This window comes from Nannobrachium achirus, assembly GCF_963921795.1.
Source record: "Nannobrachium achirus genome assembly, chromosome: 12".
Classification (NCBI taxonomy): Eukaryota; Metazoa; Chordata; class Actinopteri; order Myctophiformes; family Myctophidae; genus Nannobrachium; species Nannobrachium achirus.
This window is the reverse complement of record NC_137832.1, coordinates 24,405,031-24,425,262: the sequence shown is the minus strand read 5'-3', so window position 1 is coordinate 24,425,262 and position 20,232 is coordinate 24,405,031. Positions and strand designations below refer to the sequence as shown.

The following is a 20,232-nucleotide window of genomic DNA, read 5'->3' as shown; positions in this document are numbered from 1 at the left end:
GAAGTTTGAGCACATTTGGAAGATCTTTGCAAAATATGTCTATGTATACAGTATGTGTGTGTGTGTGTGTGTGTGTGTGTGTGTGTGTGTGTGTGTGTGTGTGTGTGTGTGTGTGTGTGTGTGTGTGTGTACAACAATTACTGTAGTTTAACTCCCTAATATAGGTATCGGCATTAGCCCCAAAAATCCAGTCGAGCTCTATTACACATTTGAAATGGTTACACTACACACTGAATGGGTTGAATGATTGAATCGTTTGAACCTGTTGTACTACACACCGCATGTCGTGAATCTCACACTAGCAAAACACTGGACACAGTCCACCCATACATCCACGGAGTTTTGCAATCATGTTATTTCTCATGTGACGTGCCAGTTTGTGTTTTGCATAATGACACTCAGAAAAAGAGGAACAGAGAGTGACGACGTGGCTGATAGCGTTCAGGTTGTGGCTTCAGATCTTATGCAGTGTTGTTTTTTTGTGGCTAAAACAGAGTATTTCGACACTGCAGTTCTCATAACTGCTGTGGTGTGTAACACCCCCCCCCCCCCCTTCACCCTGCCCTCTTCCTCCCCTTCTCATCTGATCTGACTGATAGTGCAGACATGGGGCCTCTCACGTATTGCATGCCGGCTGTTCACTGCAGGCACATGCAAGGACGCACACACGCGCGCGCACACGCACTACCAATGCTGCCGTCGCCGCTGCAGCCCCCAGGGATCCTTACCAGACAACAGGCACAGAAGGTAGTTTCAAAGGGGCACAAGCATGCTGCCCATCCAGTAATTAGCCACTTCAAAAAGACTCATTTCAATATATTCAAAACAACCAGACTGTCGCTCTAGCCCATTTCTTCTGACAACCACCTTATGGACTTTACAAAGACAAGAACCCAGTTTCTTCTTCTTCTTCTTCTTTTTCTTCTTTGGACTGGAGATGACATTAATGCTGGTTATAGTAGGCGATAATAGGTCACATCCACTTAGAAACTGTATACTGTAGGTTAGTAGTCAAAAGTGAAACCAGCAACAGCAGCAAGTTTGACTACATTTTATGCCAGACTGTGACATTTGTCCACGTAAGGATTTGGTTGTGTGCAATACAGTGTTGTGTCGTTATCATTTTGTGTCTGCTAGGGCCAGGCTTTTACTGTAATTGTGCTCAATACCAGATAGTACCCTTCCTACTTAACAGTACAGTATCTTACAGTACAGTGTCTAAGGCTTCCTCAGTGTGTTTACAGAAAACAAGCACCTGCAAAGCCTTGATTACATTTACTATATCTTCTTTGTGCCAGCGAAAGATAAAATAGTGTCAACTGTACAAACAAAATAATAACTACAAGTCTTCCTACAGTGTCACTGAAAGACAGACATGCATGCATTTACTTTGTCCTGGTCTGACAGACAATTTGTCTGACACAAATCAATGTACATAACAGCAAGTTTGCCATACAGTATAGCTGTCAGTATAGCTGTGTACCCAGTACCACTATAAGGCTATTTCAGATGTTACAACAATACACAGCTCAGCCATAGCTTGAACTCTGTCAATGATTCTTTTTTTGAGTGGCCTTGTTTTATTATCTCTGTTGTTACATCTTAGTTACAATGAAACATATTATCGAGGAGACAAAATGGGTCAAATTGAGTTTTTAGCACAGTTTTGCAAAACTTTTTTTTTCTTCTCGTAGTTTCATAACTGAAGGGAAAGCAGTTATGTGTGCATGAGTGTGTGTGTGTGTGTGTGTGTGTGTGTGTGTGTGTGTGTGTGTGTGTGTGTGTGTGTGTGTGTGTGTGTGTGTGTGTGTGTGTGTGTGTGTGTGTGTGTGTGTGTGAAACAATTATAAAGCTGTACTGATTGGATTACATGCTAATTACTATATCATGAAAGTTTTTCTTTTGGTATTATTTCCGCTATCCCAATGCCATGTATTGTGTAGTCTTGTGTAGGCCAGGGATAAGGCTCCAAGTAGGTTAAAAGTTAAAAGATATACTAGAATGTCATCAAGTAAATAGTAAGCATATTATTAATCTTCACCCCTACTGTATGTTTGTCTTGGATTCAGACCATGTTTCACCAGTTACTCACAGTTCACAGCAGTCTCAGCAAAAGAAAGAAAGAAAAGCATAATACAAATAATTTTACGTTTTCTTTCCTATTATATTCAATTGAAGAACCAACTTTTACCATAAATTAATGACTTAATAATCATAAATACAGGCAATGCTATCCTCATTTAATATTATGGAAACAGTGTCACAAGACTTGCGACTTCCTTTCTTGCCTGTGGTGAAATCACTGTTGAGGCAACAGTTAATTCACTTGTCTAGACCCACTGACCTGTATTACTGTATGTACTGTGTGTGTATGTGAGAGTGGGCCGGCCAGGAGGGAACAAAATCCTGGCTAAGATAGTGCAGGAGTGGAACGGATTGTATTGTTTCTTCCATGGCGTCTCTCTCTCTCTGTGTGTGTGTGTGTGTGTGTGTGTGTGTGTGTGTGTGTGTGTGTGTGTGTGTGTGTGTGTGTGTGTGTGTGTGTGTGTGTGTGTGTGTGTGTGTGTGTGTGTGTGTGTGTGTGTGTGTGTGTGTGTGTGTGTGTGTGTGTGTGTGTGTGTGTGCGTGCGTGCGTGCGTGCGTGCGTGTCTCTCTCTCTCTCTCAAATGTATAACACATATTTGTTGGATTTGTCTAGTTATGGTTTATGAAATGTACTTTCTGAGACCACACTAACCTATGCCCCCTTCTCTCTCCTCTCCTCTCCTCCTGTAGACTGTTTTGGAAGTGGCTTCGGTGGATGGCCCCAGAAGAGGAGGCCAGATGGAAATTGGGTCACATGACCGCCTCCAAGAAGGCGCACTGAGCCTGGAATCGACCAATGGGGTGAGCCGCTACCCTAGCAATGAGGAGGCGTCTTTGAAGATGGAGCCGCAGCAACAGCGGCCGGGGAGTGTACCACCAAGTCAGGGGTGGGTACCAGGGCACGGCAAGGTAACTGACCCCCAACAGCAGCTCCCCTGCTGGGGTAACAAAGTCGGCACGGCCCTAGGGGAGCCAGTACACCAAAATGACATCGAAGATGCTCAAAACCTAGTAGCTTTCTCTGCTTGTGCTGGCTCCTTGCCGCTCTCTTCCCCCACCTGCTCCTCCTCCTCCCCCTCTGCTCCCACAAAGGTGCAGCCCAATACAGCACAGCTGTATGAGAAATTCAACCAGGAGATGGGTTCTGAAGGGGCTGAGGCTAGGCTGCCTACTGGGACATCCGATGGATCTAGCCAGCCTCCAGAAGACCTCAACACCCTGCAAACAGCACTGAGCCAGGCTAAGCACGGACACAAACCCCCTAACTGTAACTGTGATGGGCCCGACTGTCCAGACTACCTGGAGTGGCTAGAGAAGAAGATCAAGTTGGCAGCCAATGAAGAGCACGGGCAGCCCTGTAAGATAGCCAACACACACAATCACTCGCAGCCTCATCCACAGCAGCCTCACTCGCAGCCTCACCCTCAGCCCCGCCCACAGGTGAATGGAGGCCATCACCTATCTGCCCTATACCCCCAACAGCAGCTGCAGCAGCAGCAGCAAATAGGAATCAGAGTCCCTCAGCCAGGCTCCGCACCTTGCTCAAAACCCCCCATACCCTGCTCTCCCCAGGTGCTCTCCATAGCCAAGGAGAAAAATGTTAGTCTCCAGACAGCCATCGCCATAGAGGCCCTGACCCAGTTGTCTGGCTCTGACCCCCATAGTGTGGGGTCCCCAGACCTGTCTTCCTCCTCAACCAGTCACCTCCATCAGCACCACCACCAACATGCCCACAAACTCCTGTCTCAGCCCCAGCATGTTGCCTACCTGTTCCCGTCCTCCTCCCCAGGCTCTCTCAACTCTTCCTCGCGCTCACAATCCGTCCCCCCAGGGTTACACCCCAGCAAGCAGGTCCAGCAGGTGTCCCCCTGGGAGCAGCACAGACCGCAGTCCCAGGGCCCTCCGCCCCTTACCTCCCCCCTCCCACCCTCTACCTCTCCCTTCCCCCATCCACAACAGTGGCAGCAAGGCTCTGGGGCAGGCCCATGCTCGGATCACAGGACTCAATCAAAGAACTCTGAATCCCAATCTCACTACCCTGTTGCTCCACCACCCCACAGCAGCTCCGACCCAATGTCAGAGCTTAAACAGCTGCTTGGGGACACGAGTGGCAAGCTCGGCAATGCCTTCAAGCTCCCCTTCCCGTTCCAACTTCCAACAACCTTTAATGAGAATGGAGGCAGTCAAACCCAGGGGCAGGGCCAGGCCTTTCCAGGAATGGCCATGATCAAGCAGGAACCTGACTCTGGGGAGTATTGCCCCCGCTTGCCCTCCATGGGACACTACGGCATGGTGAATGGCCAGCAGCAGCACTACCCCGGCCCTCCTCTATCTCCTGGCCAGGCATCCATCCATCACTCCACTCAGGCAGCTCTGCAGCAGCACCTTCACTACAAGAGGAACCTCTTCGCCAACAACCCAATTGGCTTTGCACCTCCGGGCCCACGGACCCCTCAGGCCTGCCAAAACTTGAAGAAGTGGTGGCCCCAGATGGGACCTGATGGCATGCCCTCTCTGGCAATCAAACGAGAGCCCAAGGAGCCCAAAAAGAGGAAAAGTAGTCAGGGCTCTCCTGGGATGAAAGCTTTGCTAGCAGGCCTACCCAAACCCAAGCAGATTGTCATCAAGAAGACTAAGCAGAAAGCCTCCTTGCCAACCTTCTTGCCTCAGAATCAGATCGCCGTATCCAAACCTAAAGTCCTCACTGTGGACAGAGCCACAGTCCTTGCCAGCCTGCAGCCAGGGCCTCTCTGTCCATCTCTGCCCTTCCTCATTAACTCCACTCAGGCTGCTGCAGCAGGGCTCCCTGCACCCCCCCAATCTCAGGTATCCATACACAACTCCTCAATGACTCCCTCTTCCACTGCACCTCCCTTGCTGGAAAACACTCCAGCTCCAGCTGTCGCGGGACCCCAGCCCCAGGTTGAGGTCCCTGCAGCCCAGGCGAGCTCCTCTGGGGAAGATGGTGTAACAACCTCCAGCACCACCAGCACCACCACCATCACCACCGCCACAACAATACTTACCTCCACATCTCCGTCCGTCACCTCGCAGTTACCAAGCCTCATCGACGTGGATCCCAAGTACGAGGATCTGATGCGACAGTTTGAGGCTGAATTTGGGGATTCCTCTCCCCCAGAGCCCCCTGCAAACCAGCCTCTGGAGCAGACGTCCTCAACCCCTTCTTCCGCAGCGAGCGAGTCCCAAATCGGTGCTAACTCAGGACCAGACGGGCCCACGTTGCCACCCTCCATGCCGTCTGAACTCCCACTCGCTGCTCGCACCGCGCCACCCGGCTCATTACCTCCTTCCTCTGACCAGGAGTCCATGGAAGTGGACAAGGAGAACGAGCCAGTGAGCCAAACCGTAGCGGTGCCATCGAGCCAGGCCTCCACGGAGTGCCCCATGGAGGAGGAGGAGCAGCAGAGTGAGAAGGCCTCGCCTCTCTCCCTGCATACACAGGCCCTCCTGGAACAACAGCAACAACAACAGCTACAACAGCAGCTTGGCATGCTGGGAGATCCTTTCAGCTCACTATACTCACCGCTGCCCAAACGCATGAAGATTGAGTCGTCAGGAGGAATAACAGTACTCTCCACCACATGCTACTCTGAAGAGGACACTCCTTCCAAGGATAGCCTGCCCTGTTCGCCCTCCCTACGAGGCTTCCTGGAGTCACCGCTGCGCTATCTGGACACCCCTACCAAGAACCTCCTGGGCACTCCTGCCAAAGACCCCCAGGCTGAGTTCCCTATCTGCGACTGTGTGGGTGAGTCACTGCAGGAGTTTGTGTGTGTGTGTGTGTGTGTGTGTGTGTGTGTGTGTGTGTGTGTGTGTGTGTGTGTGTGTGTGTGTGTGTGTGTGTGTGTGTACACACATGAGCTCACTGAATTCACATACTGTTAACACCAAGGTGTGTGTGTGTGTGTGTGTGTGTGTGTGTGTGTGTGTGTGTGTGTGTGTGTGTGTGTGTATATGCGTGTGTATATGCGTGTGAGTGTGTGTGTGTGTGTGTGTGTGTGTGTGTGTGTGTGTGTGTGTGTGTGTGTGTGTGTGTGTGTGTGTGTGTGTGTGTGTGTGTGTGTGAGAGAGAGACAGTGTGTGAGTGTGCACGTGTATGTGTGTGATGTACTCACAATCAGCCCAAATACTTGTAACACCTTTCACTAACACATACATCCCATATTCATCCATGCCGTTCCAAATACCACACCCTCCATAAACTGGATCACAATACCGTTTGGTGCATGGGTTTATCCACTTTAGAGTGTATGTTTGTTAGTTTCAAAGTGAATGCAACGACTAATCCTGCCAATATATAAGTACAGTACTCTACACAGGGGACCCTTGGCATTTTATAAGCATCCATACTATAACTATTGGTTTACATAGGAGAATTGTCAGGTGATCCTATGCCCTTCTGCTCCACCACCTCTGTCTGGACAGTTGGTGAGTGTGTCTGAGAATGTGTATGTTGCCAGGGTGTGTGGACGGGCGCGGGGGTACAGTGCAGGGCATACAGTCTGTTACACTGTGAGGCACTGAGGGAGGCCAGCATCAGAACAATAGGGGTAACAGAAGGGGCCTATTGTGTCCGTTTGGGTCTGGCAGACAAGCAGAACAGTGCAAAGGGCGCTCAGTCAGCCTATAGTCAGACAGCAAGGACCACGGTCACTCACTGCCTAGGTGGAGCTCACCAGCTTGCAGAGGACTGGCCAGACCTGGCTGCAGTTGATTATTGACATTCACATTTATGCATTCAGCCCATGATCTTATCCCAGGTCACTTGGAGTAAAGTGAGATTAACTGGCTTCTGCACTGGAGTTCAGTTCTCCTGTAATACTGGTTGTATTGTTCACCATGTAATGTAACACGGCTCATCTCAAACCACAATAGAAAAACATGAAACTGTATCAGTTTCAACCCCAACATCATCACCCACACCATAAGCAACCAATTGATCCATTCACATGGATGGGGATCCCCACCATGTGAATATGGTAAGAAGCCTTATACGACCTTGCTGTGCAGTGCGCATACACACATGGATAATATTTAAAGACGTCTTTTGGGGCTTTTATGCCTTTATTGATAGGACAGTAGACTGACAGGAAATGGGGAGAGACACGCAGCAAAGGTCGTCAGGGTCAGGACTCGAACCCGCGACACACTGTCAGGCATCAGAGCCTATGTGGTATGCACCTGGATCGGTAGGCCAGCGGGCGCCCCCCACACATGGATAATATTTAGGAGTAGGAACCATGCACACAGCTAGGGATGTTGTTAATGTTTGACCATTTAACCGGTAACCATTAAGACATCTGCAACTGGTTAAAACTAATGGTTAAACGGTTAATTTATTATTATTATTTGTTTGGTGCAAAGGTACTTTTCCCCCCAAAGTGATGTCTGGAGGCATCTACCGTGTTACAAAGCTGCAACTGCTTTATGATGGCTTCCCATAAACATATGTAAAAAATAAATACAATTTTAAATAGTGCAGCCTTGCACAATTACACAGGGGAAAAATAGAGAGGAACCAAAAACAAAGGATATCACTTGTCTTATGTACTTGTATGTAAGATGTAATACAAATTTGATACACAAGGGCCTGAGCCATACACAATAGTCCTTTGATAGTAAGAGGGCTATTTAGGAGAACGATGCCAGAAGAAATAATTAGAACCAAGAGGAGGGTTACGAGCATTATTTTACTAGCTTACAGAGGGGCTACTAGGCCTCTGGCATGTAGGCAGTTAACTGACCCTTACAAATATAGTAAGAGTAAAAAACACAACACTAGAATGAGATTCAACCCCTGGATCATCTTACACAACTTTTAAGTTAGAAGATGCTACACTCAAAACATTTTAATATGATAATGTGGTCATGGTCATATGATCTTCGGTAGTAAAGTATAAAAAGTTAAAGTGTCACCTTTACCTGGCCTATTTATCAAGTGTTTGGCAGTACACGTGTTCCCTAGTGTGAAATTGTATCTTCAGTGAAGTTCTCTCCTGGGACCGAGTGACACCTCTCACTGATCCTCTCTCCACAGCACGGCGATATATATAAGTAATGTGTAACTGAGTAGAATAGCTCACCTGAGCTAGCTTCAGAAATACGGTTCCATTGTCCTCAGACTGTTTACACAGTCTGTGTGGCCGTAGCACACATCAAACAGCAATATTATATTATATTGTTTAGACTCATGCTAGGTTCTTGGTTTACCTATGATCCTAGATTATTGAGGCACCGCACTGTCTCTCTGCAGTTGATGTATGATTTATTTTTCTTGCTTACTGTAAGTCGCTCTTTATAAATGCTCTTTATAAATGCCTAAATTGTACATTGTAATATATCTGGTAGTAAGTTCCATTGTGTATTGAACGTATAACTTCCTCCGGAGATTCTCTCCAATCAAGCTGCTAGTTGTGTGTTAACTATAGGAGGCTGGAATGTTTAGGACTGTGTTAATAGACCCTGTCTGTCCCCTACACAGCAGAGGGGGTTTGCTCGGTGGGTGGAGAGAGCAGCTGTAGGGAACACTTGCTGTATGCTGTTACTAAGAGCAAAGGCCGCCAGACAACAGGTCTCCATAGCGTAGCCTAGTAACACTGCTCTGTCAACGCCCAGACACAACACTCCCATGGAATCTGACTCCTCACAAACATACACACATACAGTACATACATACAGACAGAGTCGTGCTTGTTTGGACATATGAAGACATGGGTGAACTCACATGTAGGGGTGATAGTGCATGCACAAATCCACTCTGGCCCAGGTGCTGGACAAACGGCAATACAAGAGAAGGATAGAGTCCGCAACATGAACTCACATGTACACACATACACTTATAGGCAGTAACGCACGCACGCACGCACGCACACACACACACACACACACACACACACACACACAGTCTTTGTATGTCCTTGAGCAGACAGGCATATACTTTATAGTATAATTTAATAACAAGACCTCTGCTCCACTCAATCACGCACGCACACACGCACGCACGCACACACAAACAAACCACACTATTTTCTCACAGGAGTTTGGTTTGGCCCCTCCTACATAGCATTTCCTGTGCCGGGCCACGCCCTAGTTACTCCCTGCCTGCAGCATCATGGGAATGTGACCTCAGATTGCCTCTGCGCCAGACACTCACATAATACGTGTGTGTACAGTATGTGTGTGTGTGTGTGCGTGTGTGTGTGTGTGTGTGCGTGCGTGCGTGCGTGCGTGTGTGTGTGTGTGTGTGTGTGAGAAAGAGACAGAGAGCATTTGCTTCAGAAGCTGGATGATCATTATTTTCACCATGTCTGAACCACTTAACCACTTAACCCCAGCATCCGTATTGTGGGGAAAGCTAAATAGCTGATCAACAAGCTGCTCACAGCGCATCGCATTGTGATTGTATGAGCTTGTCGATCGGCTATTTTCAGAGAAAGCCTCCCTCACAATAACAGAAAATACACCCCGAGGGACTCTGCTCAACCATATGGGGTTTGAGTTTCCGTCCATGCCAAATCTCTTTGCCAAAAATAGCCAAAAGAAGCTCACGACACATCGCCTGCTATTTTGTGGCGAATGTTCCACCCCAGATTAGGGATGCTGGGGTTAATAATACAGTAATTATACCTTTTTACCATAGCATAATATACGGTAACAAGTTTAAATTCATATGCCATTATTATCATTACATTCATTCCTTAAGGTATCCAAGGCTCAAAACTGTCTCTATTAAACATTTGGCAGGGTATACTGTAGAAACTCTCTCTCTCTCTCTCTCTCTCTCTCTCTCTCTCTCTCTCTCTCTCTCTCTCTCTCTCTCTCTCTCTCTCTCTTTCTTTATTACTCACCCCCCCCACACACGCACACACACTCTCCCTCTCACTTTTTATTCACTCCTGAGTCATTCATCATTCCCTCAAACTGCTTTTGCTTTATGTACTGTCCCCACCCACTCTATTCCAGATGTCTGAAAACGTGAGAGAGTTAGAGAGACAGTTCCATAACCTCCAGTAGTTTCTCTAGGCGTGTGTGTGTTTGTGTGTTTGTGTGCGTGCGTGGCGTGCGTGTGTGGCTTGCGTGCGTGTGTGTGTGACTGACTGTGGAAAAGGGTGGATTCAGTCAATATGCGTTTGTAAGATGGATATAGCTCTGTCATTATGCATTTGTTCTATTTTTGTACATTGTCAATTATGTACATACAGTATACTAGTTCCGATTGATCCACAGCTCTACATCCTCTCCTACAGGTTACCACAACTTCCACTGTGGTTTCTCCCCACAACACACACATCACACCGTACAAAGACATATTAAAAATCACACCCGTGTGAAGTGGAGCTGTGTGTGTGTGTGTGTGTGTGTGTGTGTGTGTGTGTGTGTGTGTGTGTGTGTGTGTGTGTGTGTGTGTGTGTGTGTGTGTGTGTGTGTGTGTGTGTGTGTGTGTGTGGATCATGTGTACCGATTTTTGTGACATTTGAAGAAAATATGTAGGAAAAGGAGCAAAAAGTGTGTTTTGGAGAAAATTCAAGATGGCGGAAAATCTATCATGGCGCAAATGGGCGTGGCCTATATGGGGAGATGCGTCATGACCCAAGGAATCCAGGGAAAAAATATTTTTAATTTTCCGACCTACGGTTCAAGAGTTACAGGCCAAAACGTAAAGTGGGGTGTTATAGCGCCACCATGAGGCCAAATGACACAATTATTTTTTATTTAATCCTTGAAATCATTATGAACCTCCTCTCCAAGTCTTGAAACTGTAGCCCCTGTGGTTTGCGAGAGACAAATAATTGAATGTGAGTTTTTGCGATTCCCATTCTAAGTCAATGGGGAAAATTAATTCACTAATAAATTAATATCAATTAAACTATAGAACCTTTCTCTTAGAAAAGTAATAGCCCACGATTCCCGAGTAAGCCGGTCGATTTGACATATGGCGCGAGTGTTTGGTGGCAAAACTGTGGGACTAGTGGTGGCGTGCCGAAGTTTAGGAAGTTCAGGCTACATACACACAGACACACACACAGACAGACAGACAGACAGACCCACACAGCCACGTATAGGGAGCCTGTGTTTCACACAGCTCCAAAAATGTACCAGACGTGCAGTTATAAGTTCTGTGGTTATGTAGCACTGACTGTGACCTCCACCCGGTGTTGTATTGGTCGTGTCACACGGGTACACGCCGTCCTGAATTTTTTTGAGCAGGAGCACGCACATGCATCGATGTAAAACAACCCTTAAGTTCACACCTCAGCGACGTTTACAAAAGCTGTAGTGTCGCACCATCAGGCATTAAACATAGGAACGAGATTGGATGCATATCAATGGTCTGCTAATAATTTTAGTCGATGAGTTTGTCTCAAAGCATGTCATTCTCATAATGTGTTATTTAATTCATGTGTCTTTAACAGAACAAATCCTGGAAAAAGATGAAGGACCGTACTACAATCACTTGGGATCTGGACCCACTGTAGCCTCCATACGAGACCTGATGGAGACTAGGTAATCTTCCTCTTCCTCCCTCCTGCCCTCATTCTCCCACTTTCTCTTTCTCTCCCTTTTCCTTCCTCTTCTTCTCTCTGTCCAGTTCTCTCTACCCACTTCTCCTCAGACATCACCTTGATTACATGTTAATAATGCAGTAGAATAAAGGTATGATCATTTATGAATGTGACGGTGTCACTCTGCAAAAGTATATACTATCTACAAGCTCATAACGTGTTGAGATGTTTGTAGATTGGCTATCTTTGGTGAGACACCATTGGATTTACTCGCAGGGGGGCAGTTTTCTTTGGTGACATAGTGCCAATAAGAAGAAAACGTGTGTAAAGTCATAATGCAAATTCAAATGCTGCAACATTCATGGATGCCGTACTATATGGTTCAATATTCTACAGAGAACTAGTGCTAGTGCATCCCTAGTGTGAAGGTAGGGGGAGCAGCTGCCTCCATCCAGCAGTTTTTTTGGCAACGGGCCTACTCACAGGCACAGCTGTGAGGTGGCATCATACTAGCACCTTCCCTACCACTGCTGCCCCCCTTTCTCTTTCTCCCACAGCATTGTCTCCCCCTGCCCCCAACCCCCACCCACCCACACACACACACACACACACACACACACACACACACACACACACACACACACACACACACACACACACACACACACACACACACACACACACACACACACTCTTCTGCCCGTGTCCCCAGGGGATCTGTGACCCAGAATCCAATAGGAGGAAACTGAGGAAATATCAGCATCATCAGCAGATCACACGCAAGCACACCGATCCCAAAAGAAGAGGAAGGTTAGGGAAAGATGAAAGACGTGAAAGGAGAACATGAGGAGAGGCCAGGAGGGTGAGGAGGGACGAAAAGGAAGGGAAATGGAGTCAGAGGAAGAGAGGGGGTAGGAAGAGGGAAAGAGGTGGCTACAGTTTCCTTTGCATACTGACAACCACAGAGTCACATCATGCTCCTTAAAACTAACAGGAGCTCGATTGATTGATTGATTGATTGATTGATTGAAGACTTTATTAGAAGGTTGCTTAGGAAAAGGTACAGTTTCGCGACAGTACAGTTCACTGGTACATGGTCAACTAAAAGGAGATCCTATAAGCTTTACGGCTTATTTACACAGGAACCCTTTATGTATCTCATATAACATAGAAAGACAGATGACTAGAACACAGTAGTACTATGCATAGTATGTCATCAATAGCAAAAAGAAGATAAGATAATAATCTGTCAATGATCAAATTATTATACCATTGCAACTGATGTACTTTATTTGGTCTTTGTTGTCTGTTATCTGATGGTTGCGTATACTGATTATTGACTAGCTGAGTACCCACAGCCACGGAGACAATCAGAGGAAGCACACCTGCTCTAAATGTTGAAGCACAGCTCAGCATATAGACCTAGCTATTACCTCATCACATGAATTACCTTCAGTAAATGCATCCAGCAAAGGTGGAATGATGCAATACCCATGATAACAATAATGAGTTTAAGGTGCAGGATTTGGCACTTTGTGTTCGGTGTGGTGTCTGCCCTGGCTAAGCTATACTTATTTTCAATTAATGACTCATCTCTCCCCAGAGAGAGGGGCAGGTTGAGTCGGAGGTGGAGGCCAGGGGGGGGGGGGGGGGAGGTGGTGGCCCGAGGGGGGGGGGGGGGGGGGGTGGAGGCTGTCAGCCAGGCCAGGGCTCTTCCTTTTGTTTGTTTGAAGGGTGACGTAAGACCAAAGCTCTCTGTGGTCCTCCAGATGACCTTTGACCGACCCCTAACCCCGGCAGGCCACCCCTGTGGAGCGAGAGCCCACTCTGCTGCCACTTTCTCCTCCACCACGGGTTTGAGTCCCTTTCAGGCCGAATCCCATGTGTTCATGGTGATGCCAGAACTACTCAGGGATGATGGTTTCTTTTATTGACAGGTAGCGGAGAAGCATAAGAAAGGGTTAGTAATTGGTTAGTAAAAAAGAGAACAACATAACTTACACAGACTTACACAGGCGGCTCAAAATGTACCAAGATGTGCTGCACACACAAACACACAAATACTCAACACACACTAATCAGCACCCTCTTCATACATACCTCCTCTCAGTCTCTCTCCAAACACGCACATGCGCGCACGCACGCATGCACGCACGCACGCACGCACGCACGCACGCACGCACGCACGCACGCACGCACACACACACACACACACACACACACACACACACACACACACACACACACACACCTGTATACGTTCACTTGAAACACATTTGCACAAAAGAAACTCACATATGCATTTTATGTGCACACAAACATAAAACGCTTCCATGAGCAAAGAGACAAGACTCAGGCTGGTGGTGGTAGTGGCAATGTGTATTAATTCAATTATATACTAACTATATTAAGCTTTAATTGTATACTTTAATTGTATGTAACTCAAAGTGTTTCATAAGAAACACTAAATGAAACAAAGCCTACATGCTGGGTGGGTTTGCATGTATTCCCGTGTTGCTGTGAATCTCAACCGAGCCATGAGAACCGTACTCTTTAACCAGCCACTGGGGTTGGTTGGCCACAGAGGTTGGCCTGTTCTCGAGTTAACAAATACAAGTCAAGTGGCATCCAAATCCCAGGCATTCAGTGAAATATCAAGTGTTTGGGCCCACAACATACAGTATACAGTATATTACAAAATGTCACTTCAAAGTGCATCTTTGCTTCTAAATCAATCTTAAATGTTAAATTAAATATTGATTTAGAAGCAAAGATGCACTTTGAAGTGACCTTTTGTAAGTCACATTTTCAAATTAAGTTAACATTCAGTGACTGTCAATTCAATTCAATTCATTTCAATTCAAAGGAGCTTTATTGGCATTAGAAAACATACGTTTACATTGCCAAAGCAAGTGTCAAAGTGACAGTCATATTGCTTGCCACTTCATCATGATTTAATACAGTTTTGCCTAGTACCAAATAATTGAATTCGATAGAATCTTGTCCAAATTGTAATGAACGCATTATTGTCTCCTCGTGCTTTAACAGTATACATTAATAGTTAAAACCATTAACTGTATAAAACCACATATTGAAAGCATGTGATAATCTGTTTTCTGGGCTGAGGTATTTCAGTACACGTGACAAGCATGCCATACCTTCTCCCCCCTGTGTAGATTTGGAGAGAAGGGCGAGGCAGTCCGAATTGAGAAAGTGGTGTTCACCGGCAAGGAGGGAAAGAGCTCTCGAGGATGTCCTATTGCTAAGTGGGTGAGTAACATAACGTGACATGGCAAACATAATTAAACTATTTAAGAGACACACTGGGGAAATAATTTACAGTTGGTGGGGGTAAACAGAGCTAAAAACAGGCTGGTACAAATATTTGTATAAATGTTGGTGAGGGTAGCTTGATATAAAGCTTTTTTTGATATAAAGCTTTTTTAACAAATAGCAGCAATCTTTCATGGTTTTTGCAGTCTATTTTTGGGACAAATAGCAGCAGCTTTCCAAAAGTAGCAGCTGCGTTCATGTACAGTAGGTCTATGTCTGAGGTCCACTCGTTATACAAAACCCCTAGTGAACCTAGTGAGTCTGCTGTTCTAAGTGCAACAGGGAGTTTATTCTCCCAAACTGTGGAATAAACTTAGCCTAGCTGAGCTAGACATCCCAGCCATGTTAAAACAAGGTAGGGATACTGCAGTTAGTTAGCTAGATGCATTATCTAGGCTGGTTATACCAGGCTAGAATAAACTCCCTGGTGCACTTAGAACAGCAGACTCGCTCCCTAGCTTCCGCCGTCTCCTGAAGACTCACCTCTTCAGACTCCACCTTAAGTACCATGCATAGTAGTACTTAAGGACCGCAAGAATACACAAGAAACGGAAGGGAGAGTGATTTAATCCGGTTCCTCCGGCCGTCCGGACGTAATTGATTGTCTCCGTAACCTTACGGACAACACTCAACCCGACGGATAAAAACCGATAAGAACGTACGTACACATGAACTACCCGTGGCGAACTTGTGTCAACCGTGGGGGCAGTAGAGGGAGAAACGTTTCGTCTTTTTTTCTTGTATCCATTTCGTTGGAGGAAGTAAAAAAACTAACAAAAAAATCACAAGTACACGCTGAACAGTGAACAGGCCAGGACGCAGACCCGCATGTCACTGTCAGCCTAATCAGCGCTCTCTACCAGCTGAGCTCTCTTAAATGCGTCTCTCTCCACTCCCGTGCACGGGGTGTTTTTAGTCGGTTTTGGGTCGGTTTGGGTGGCTACCGTACCGTGGCTCATTAACTGTCGGCGGCGCCCCCATTGAGATTGCGCTCTAGGCGTTCGCAACGGCATGTGTCCAAGCTCATCCATTCTCCAGTCCTTTTTATATTATACCCGGACAGCACAGTGACTAGCGCCGATGGTTAGTGTCGTTCAATCCGAGTGTATGTCCTCCAAGGGTGTCTATAAACCTCTCTGTCAACAATGTAGGCGCTATGTATGTAGCATGTAGCATTTGCTCATTGGGAAGATGCATTTGGGTGCCATCTAGTGGATATAGTATGTACAGGCTTTATTGACACAGAGACCGTACGGTAGTATGAATGTCAACGCAATTACCGTACGTACTGTCTCGCCCCCAAACGTACACAAAATCAACCATACGTAACTATAAATGGCCCTTTAGCCCATATAGCACTTACCGTAGCACTTGCCTACCCTCAATGACCATACATGTAAGTTAGATAGCATTTATTTTCCCCTAGGCTTTTATATAAAAAGAATAGGTGTTTGGTCTACCTACGTTCTTTTTCTTGGATTGCTATTTCTATGCATTTGATGTATTAATGTTGATCTATTGATTTATTGCCTTGCTTATTGTAAGTCGCTCTGGATTAAGAGCGTCTGCTAAATGCTAAAATTGTAAATTGCAGTGGTTAGTAGTCCTTAAATTAGTTGTATTCCATTGGATAACCCTCGCACCAGTTCACAAATCTTGCAGCTGTATTCGCACATTGTTGTATTTCTCCCAGCCGGTATGGGAATTCTTTGTCATTGGTCATGTTTTCAAACTCTCTTTGGGTGTTCGTAATCTGTGGGAAGTATGAGTCTCTGATGTCTCTGATGTATAGTTGGCAGGTGTTTAGAAAGTGCATAGTCTGTCTTCCCTTGGGAGCCAGGTCTGTCTGCAGCAGCCTTTCTCTATTGCAAGGTTGTGTTCAATGAGTCTTTACCCAGTCAAGGCGTTCCTCAGTTTTGGGTCAGTCACAATCCTCAGTAGTGTTCTGCCACTGTGTATTCTCTATTTAGGGCCAAATAGCATTCCATTTAACTTTGGTTTTGGGTTTACTCTTTCCAGTATGTCAAGTTCCTTTTGTTTTCTTATAATCTGGTTTAGTCCTGTGGGTTTTCTGTCTGGTAGTTGTGCTTGGGTTTGTGCATAGAGTCCCTGCACAAGCTGACCGTCTGATATGTAGGCCACTTTAGGGGGCATCCCTGTAGGGTTTCTTTTAGGTGGTTGTAACATTTAAATGCTCTCTTCTTAACTTTGAGTGACTATCGTCCTAATTCTGCTCTTCTGAATGCATTGTTTGTATTTTTCCATTGGGTCTGCAGAGTTCTGTGTGCAGATGGTGTGGTCCCATTTCTCAAGTTCTTGGTTAGCAAGTCCCCAGACCTCGCAATCATAGATTAAGGGGACTTTTAGACGAGTACGAATTGCTCTGACTCCGTTAACTGTTCTGCTGCCCTTGACAGTCCTCACCGTCATTCAAATCGGTGACTACATGACGCCATTGACAGCGCTCACCGTCAATCTTACTGTATTTACAGTAAATGTATTAATACTTACAGTATGTAGCTCCGGTCGCGGCCGCATCGGTAATGTCTGCGATTTTTTTTAAATGCACGTTGGGCGTGCACGCGAAGTGAAGCTCCTCCATGTTAAGTCAATGGAGAGGCCCATAAAGAGACTTCATTTACTCCAAAAAAGACTTTTAATCCCAAAGCACATCCCTAAACAGCACTAACAAGGCTCGGCTGGCCACCAGACTCCACCAGTGTTGTCAGTTCAGCAAAAACGAAAGTATGGCAACATGACTGGTGTCTTGCACGCACAAAGGCACGCAAGGCACATGCAAGACACCAGTCATGTTGCCATACTTTAGCAACAGGCATGATGAATTTATTTTAATTTATTTACCACAGCCTCTGGCCTTGCGTGCGTCGGTGCGTTCTGCTCTGTGCTGCAGCAAACTCCATGATTTTCAACTTTAGCAGCAGTGCAGCTCTTTAGATTGGCTGCGCTGCGGTCTCATTCAATAGCCTATGCGAGAACAGACAATAATATGGATTTGGGAGGATAATTACAATGCATTTCTAATTGGTGCATTGTCATGTAAACAAACCAACCCTACGGCCAATACAAGCCAATACAAGCCAATACAGCGTGTAAACACGATACATGTTTTGGTGACGACACGGAAACAACAACGGGACCATCCTCATATAAACATACCCTAATTCGGATGTCTAGCTTGATGTTCTTTTCACCACTCTTGACAGTAAACTAGACCAGGTCAACCTGGTTGTGCCAGACCCCGGTTCTGCCAACCCTCTGGGCCTATAAATTTAATGGTACATTTATAGGCTGTCTGTCCCTTTATAGGCTGTCTGTCCCTCCCTCATGTCATCATCATTTGTGACATCATTGTGACCAAATATGGAGAAAAGAGGGAGGGACAGACCGACAGACAAAGCCTTTTGCTTTGTCTGTCTGTCTGTCCCTCCCTCATGTCATTGTGATGACATGAAGGCTTTGTCTGTCAGTCTATCCCTCCCTCATGTCATCATCATGTCATCATCATGACCATCTATGGAGAAAAACCGGACAGACCGACATTTGCTTATGTAGGCCTACCCATTTCATGGGTCTGGCAAACAGTAGGGGGTCACTCTCTGTAACACTCTACAGCCCCCCAACCCACCTCTCTCACACACACACACACACACACACACACACACACACACACACACACACACACACACACACACACACACACACACACGCACTCATTCCTAATGGCCTTACGAATTCAAAATAACTACCACACACAGAGACACAGAGACCATTACCAAAGTGGGTGTGCGTGGTTGTGCGTGTGTGTGCGTTTGGACTTTGCACGCACACATACTGTATCTATGTATTTGCGTGTATTTGCATGTGCATGAATGTGGTGTACTATGCGAGTGTGTGTGTGTGTGTGTGTGTGTGTGTGTGTGTGTGTGTGTGTGTGTGTGTGTGTGTGTGTGTGTGTGTGTGTGTGTGTGTGTGTGTGTGTGTGCGCGCACGCAAATGATCAAGTGTGTAAAGACCGCTAATACAGGGAAACAGCAGATTTTTCACCACCCCTGACAGTAAATCAGTAGGGGGGTCAGTGAGTCTCTGTAACAACTCTATAGCAAGCCCACCATACACCCTCACTCATAGATGCGTTTGTGCACTTCCAAATGTCCCTAAAGAAGTTTTGCGTTACCTTCACAGAACTCCAATAACTCCAACAGTTGGCTAATCAGCTAATGCGTATCCACAGAAGACTTCCAAACAGATATACCAAATAAACCATAGCGAAACAAAATAAGCCAGTCACTTCCTCATTATAGGGACCCACTGTGGTGTTGGGTTTTTAAAACTTTGTTTTGTTTCACTCAGCGTCCCTGCATACTTCCTAGTTGACAAATGTATGGCTTTAGTGAGACTCTTAATTGGCGTTCGACATATCGCGACACCCCGTGTCTGAGTTGTGTGCAGACGGCATCAGAGTTTTAGTTTGAAAACCAGATTCTTGTTGTAAAACTATTTTAATGAAATAATATGCTGAGCCTTGGGAAAGACCAGGATTTTCACTGTCTAAGACATCAACCAAACAAAAGAAAAACATTTTTTTGGAGAGGATCTTTAAGTGTATTGTGATCTCAGCTTTCATGAGCCATCATTAGAAATAAGATAATGTACTGATATTGCCACAGTATTAGGAAGAAGGTACAATAGGGACTTATAATTATATGTTTCAATTTGTCTTCTCTTTTCATATATTTAACGTTTTAAAACTTTAATATGATAGTGAAGGTCAACACTCAAATCGGGCTGAAACTTACTTACCGATATCATAGATGACTAATGTCATAAACTGGCCACATGAAGTCGTAGATTCACAAGCCACTCTGTCTTGTTAGAACGGGTACACTGTATTGTGTATCATTATTTTATGCTTTAACTATTGAAAAATAGCAGATATAAAATCTCACAGCGCGGCACCGAGTGCCGCACTGCGAGCTTGTAGATCTGCTATTTTCAAAAAATCGTGAAAATTAGAATTTTGACGTGATTCTATAAGTGTCTTTTGAATCCTTCTAAGATTTTTTGAAAAACCTGTGTTTCTATGTCAGCAATCTGGCCAGCCATCGTCAAAGGAAAGCTCCTTTTCGCTTAACTGGAGCTCAGTTAGTCTGTTCTTGAGAGACTACTATGTCAGAGGTTCTCAAACTTTTTCATGTGAAGGACCCCCAAAATGATATTTATTTGGCCACGGACCCCCATCTCAAAATATTTAGTTCCAGGGACCACCCAG

The 20,232-nt window shown here is 45.8% G+C and overlaps 1 protein-coding gene across 2 annotated transcripts in view; it reads left to right on the top strand.

The window, feature by feature from the left end:
* tet3 (tet methylcytosine dioxygenase 3) overlaps nucleotides 1-20,232 on the top strand; it is a 46,230-nt gene that overhangs the window by 18,533 nt on the left and 7,465 nt on the right. For both annotated transcript variants that reach the window (XM_080738178.1, XM_080738179.1), the window contains 3 exons: nucleotides 2,776-5,854; nucleotides 11,520-11,610; nucleotides 14,786-14,879. In XM_080738178.1, the coding sequence (XP_080594304.1) occupies nucleotides 2,824-5,854; nucleotides 11,520-11,610; nucleotides 14,786-14,879 (3,216 nt within the window). In that variant the 5' untranslated portion in view covers nucleotides 2,776-2,823. The remainder of the gene's footprint in view (nucleotides 1-2,775; nucleotides 5,855-11,519; nucleotides 11,611-14,785; nucleotides 14,880-20,232) is intronic.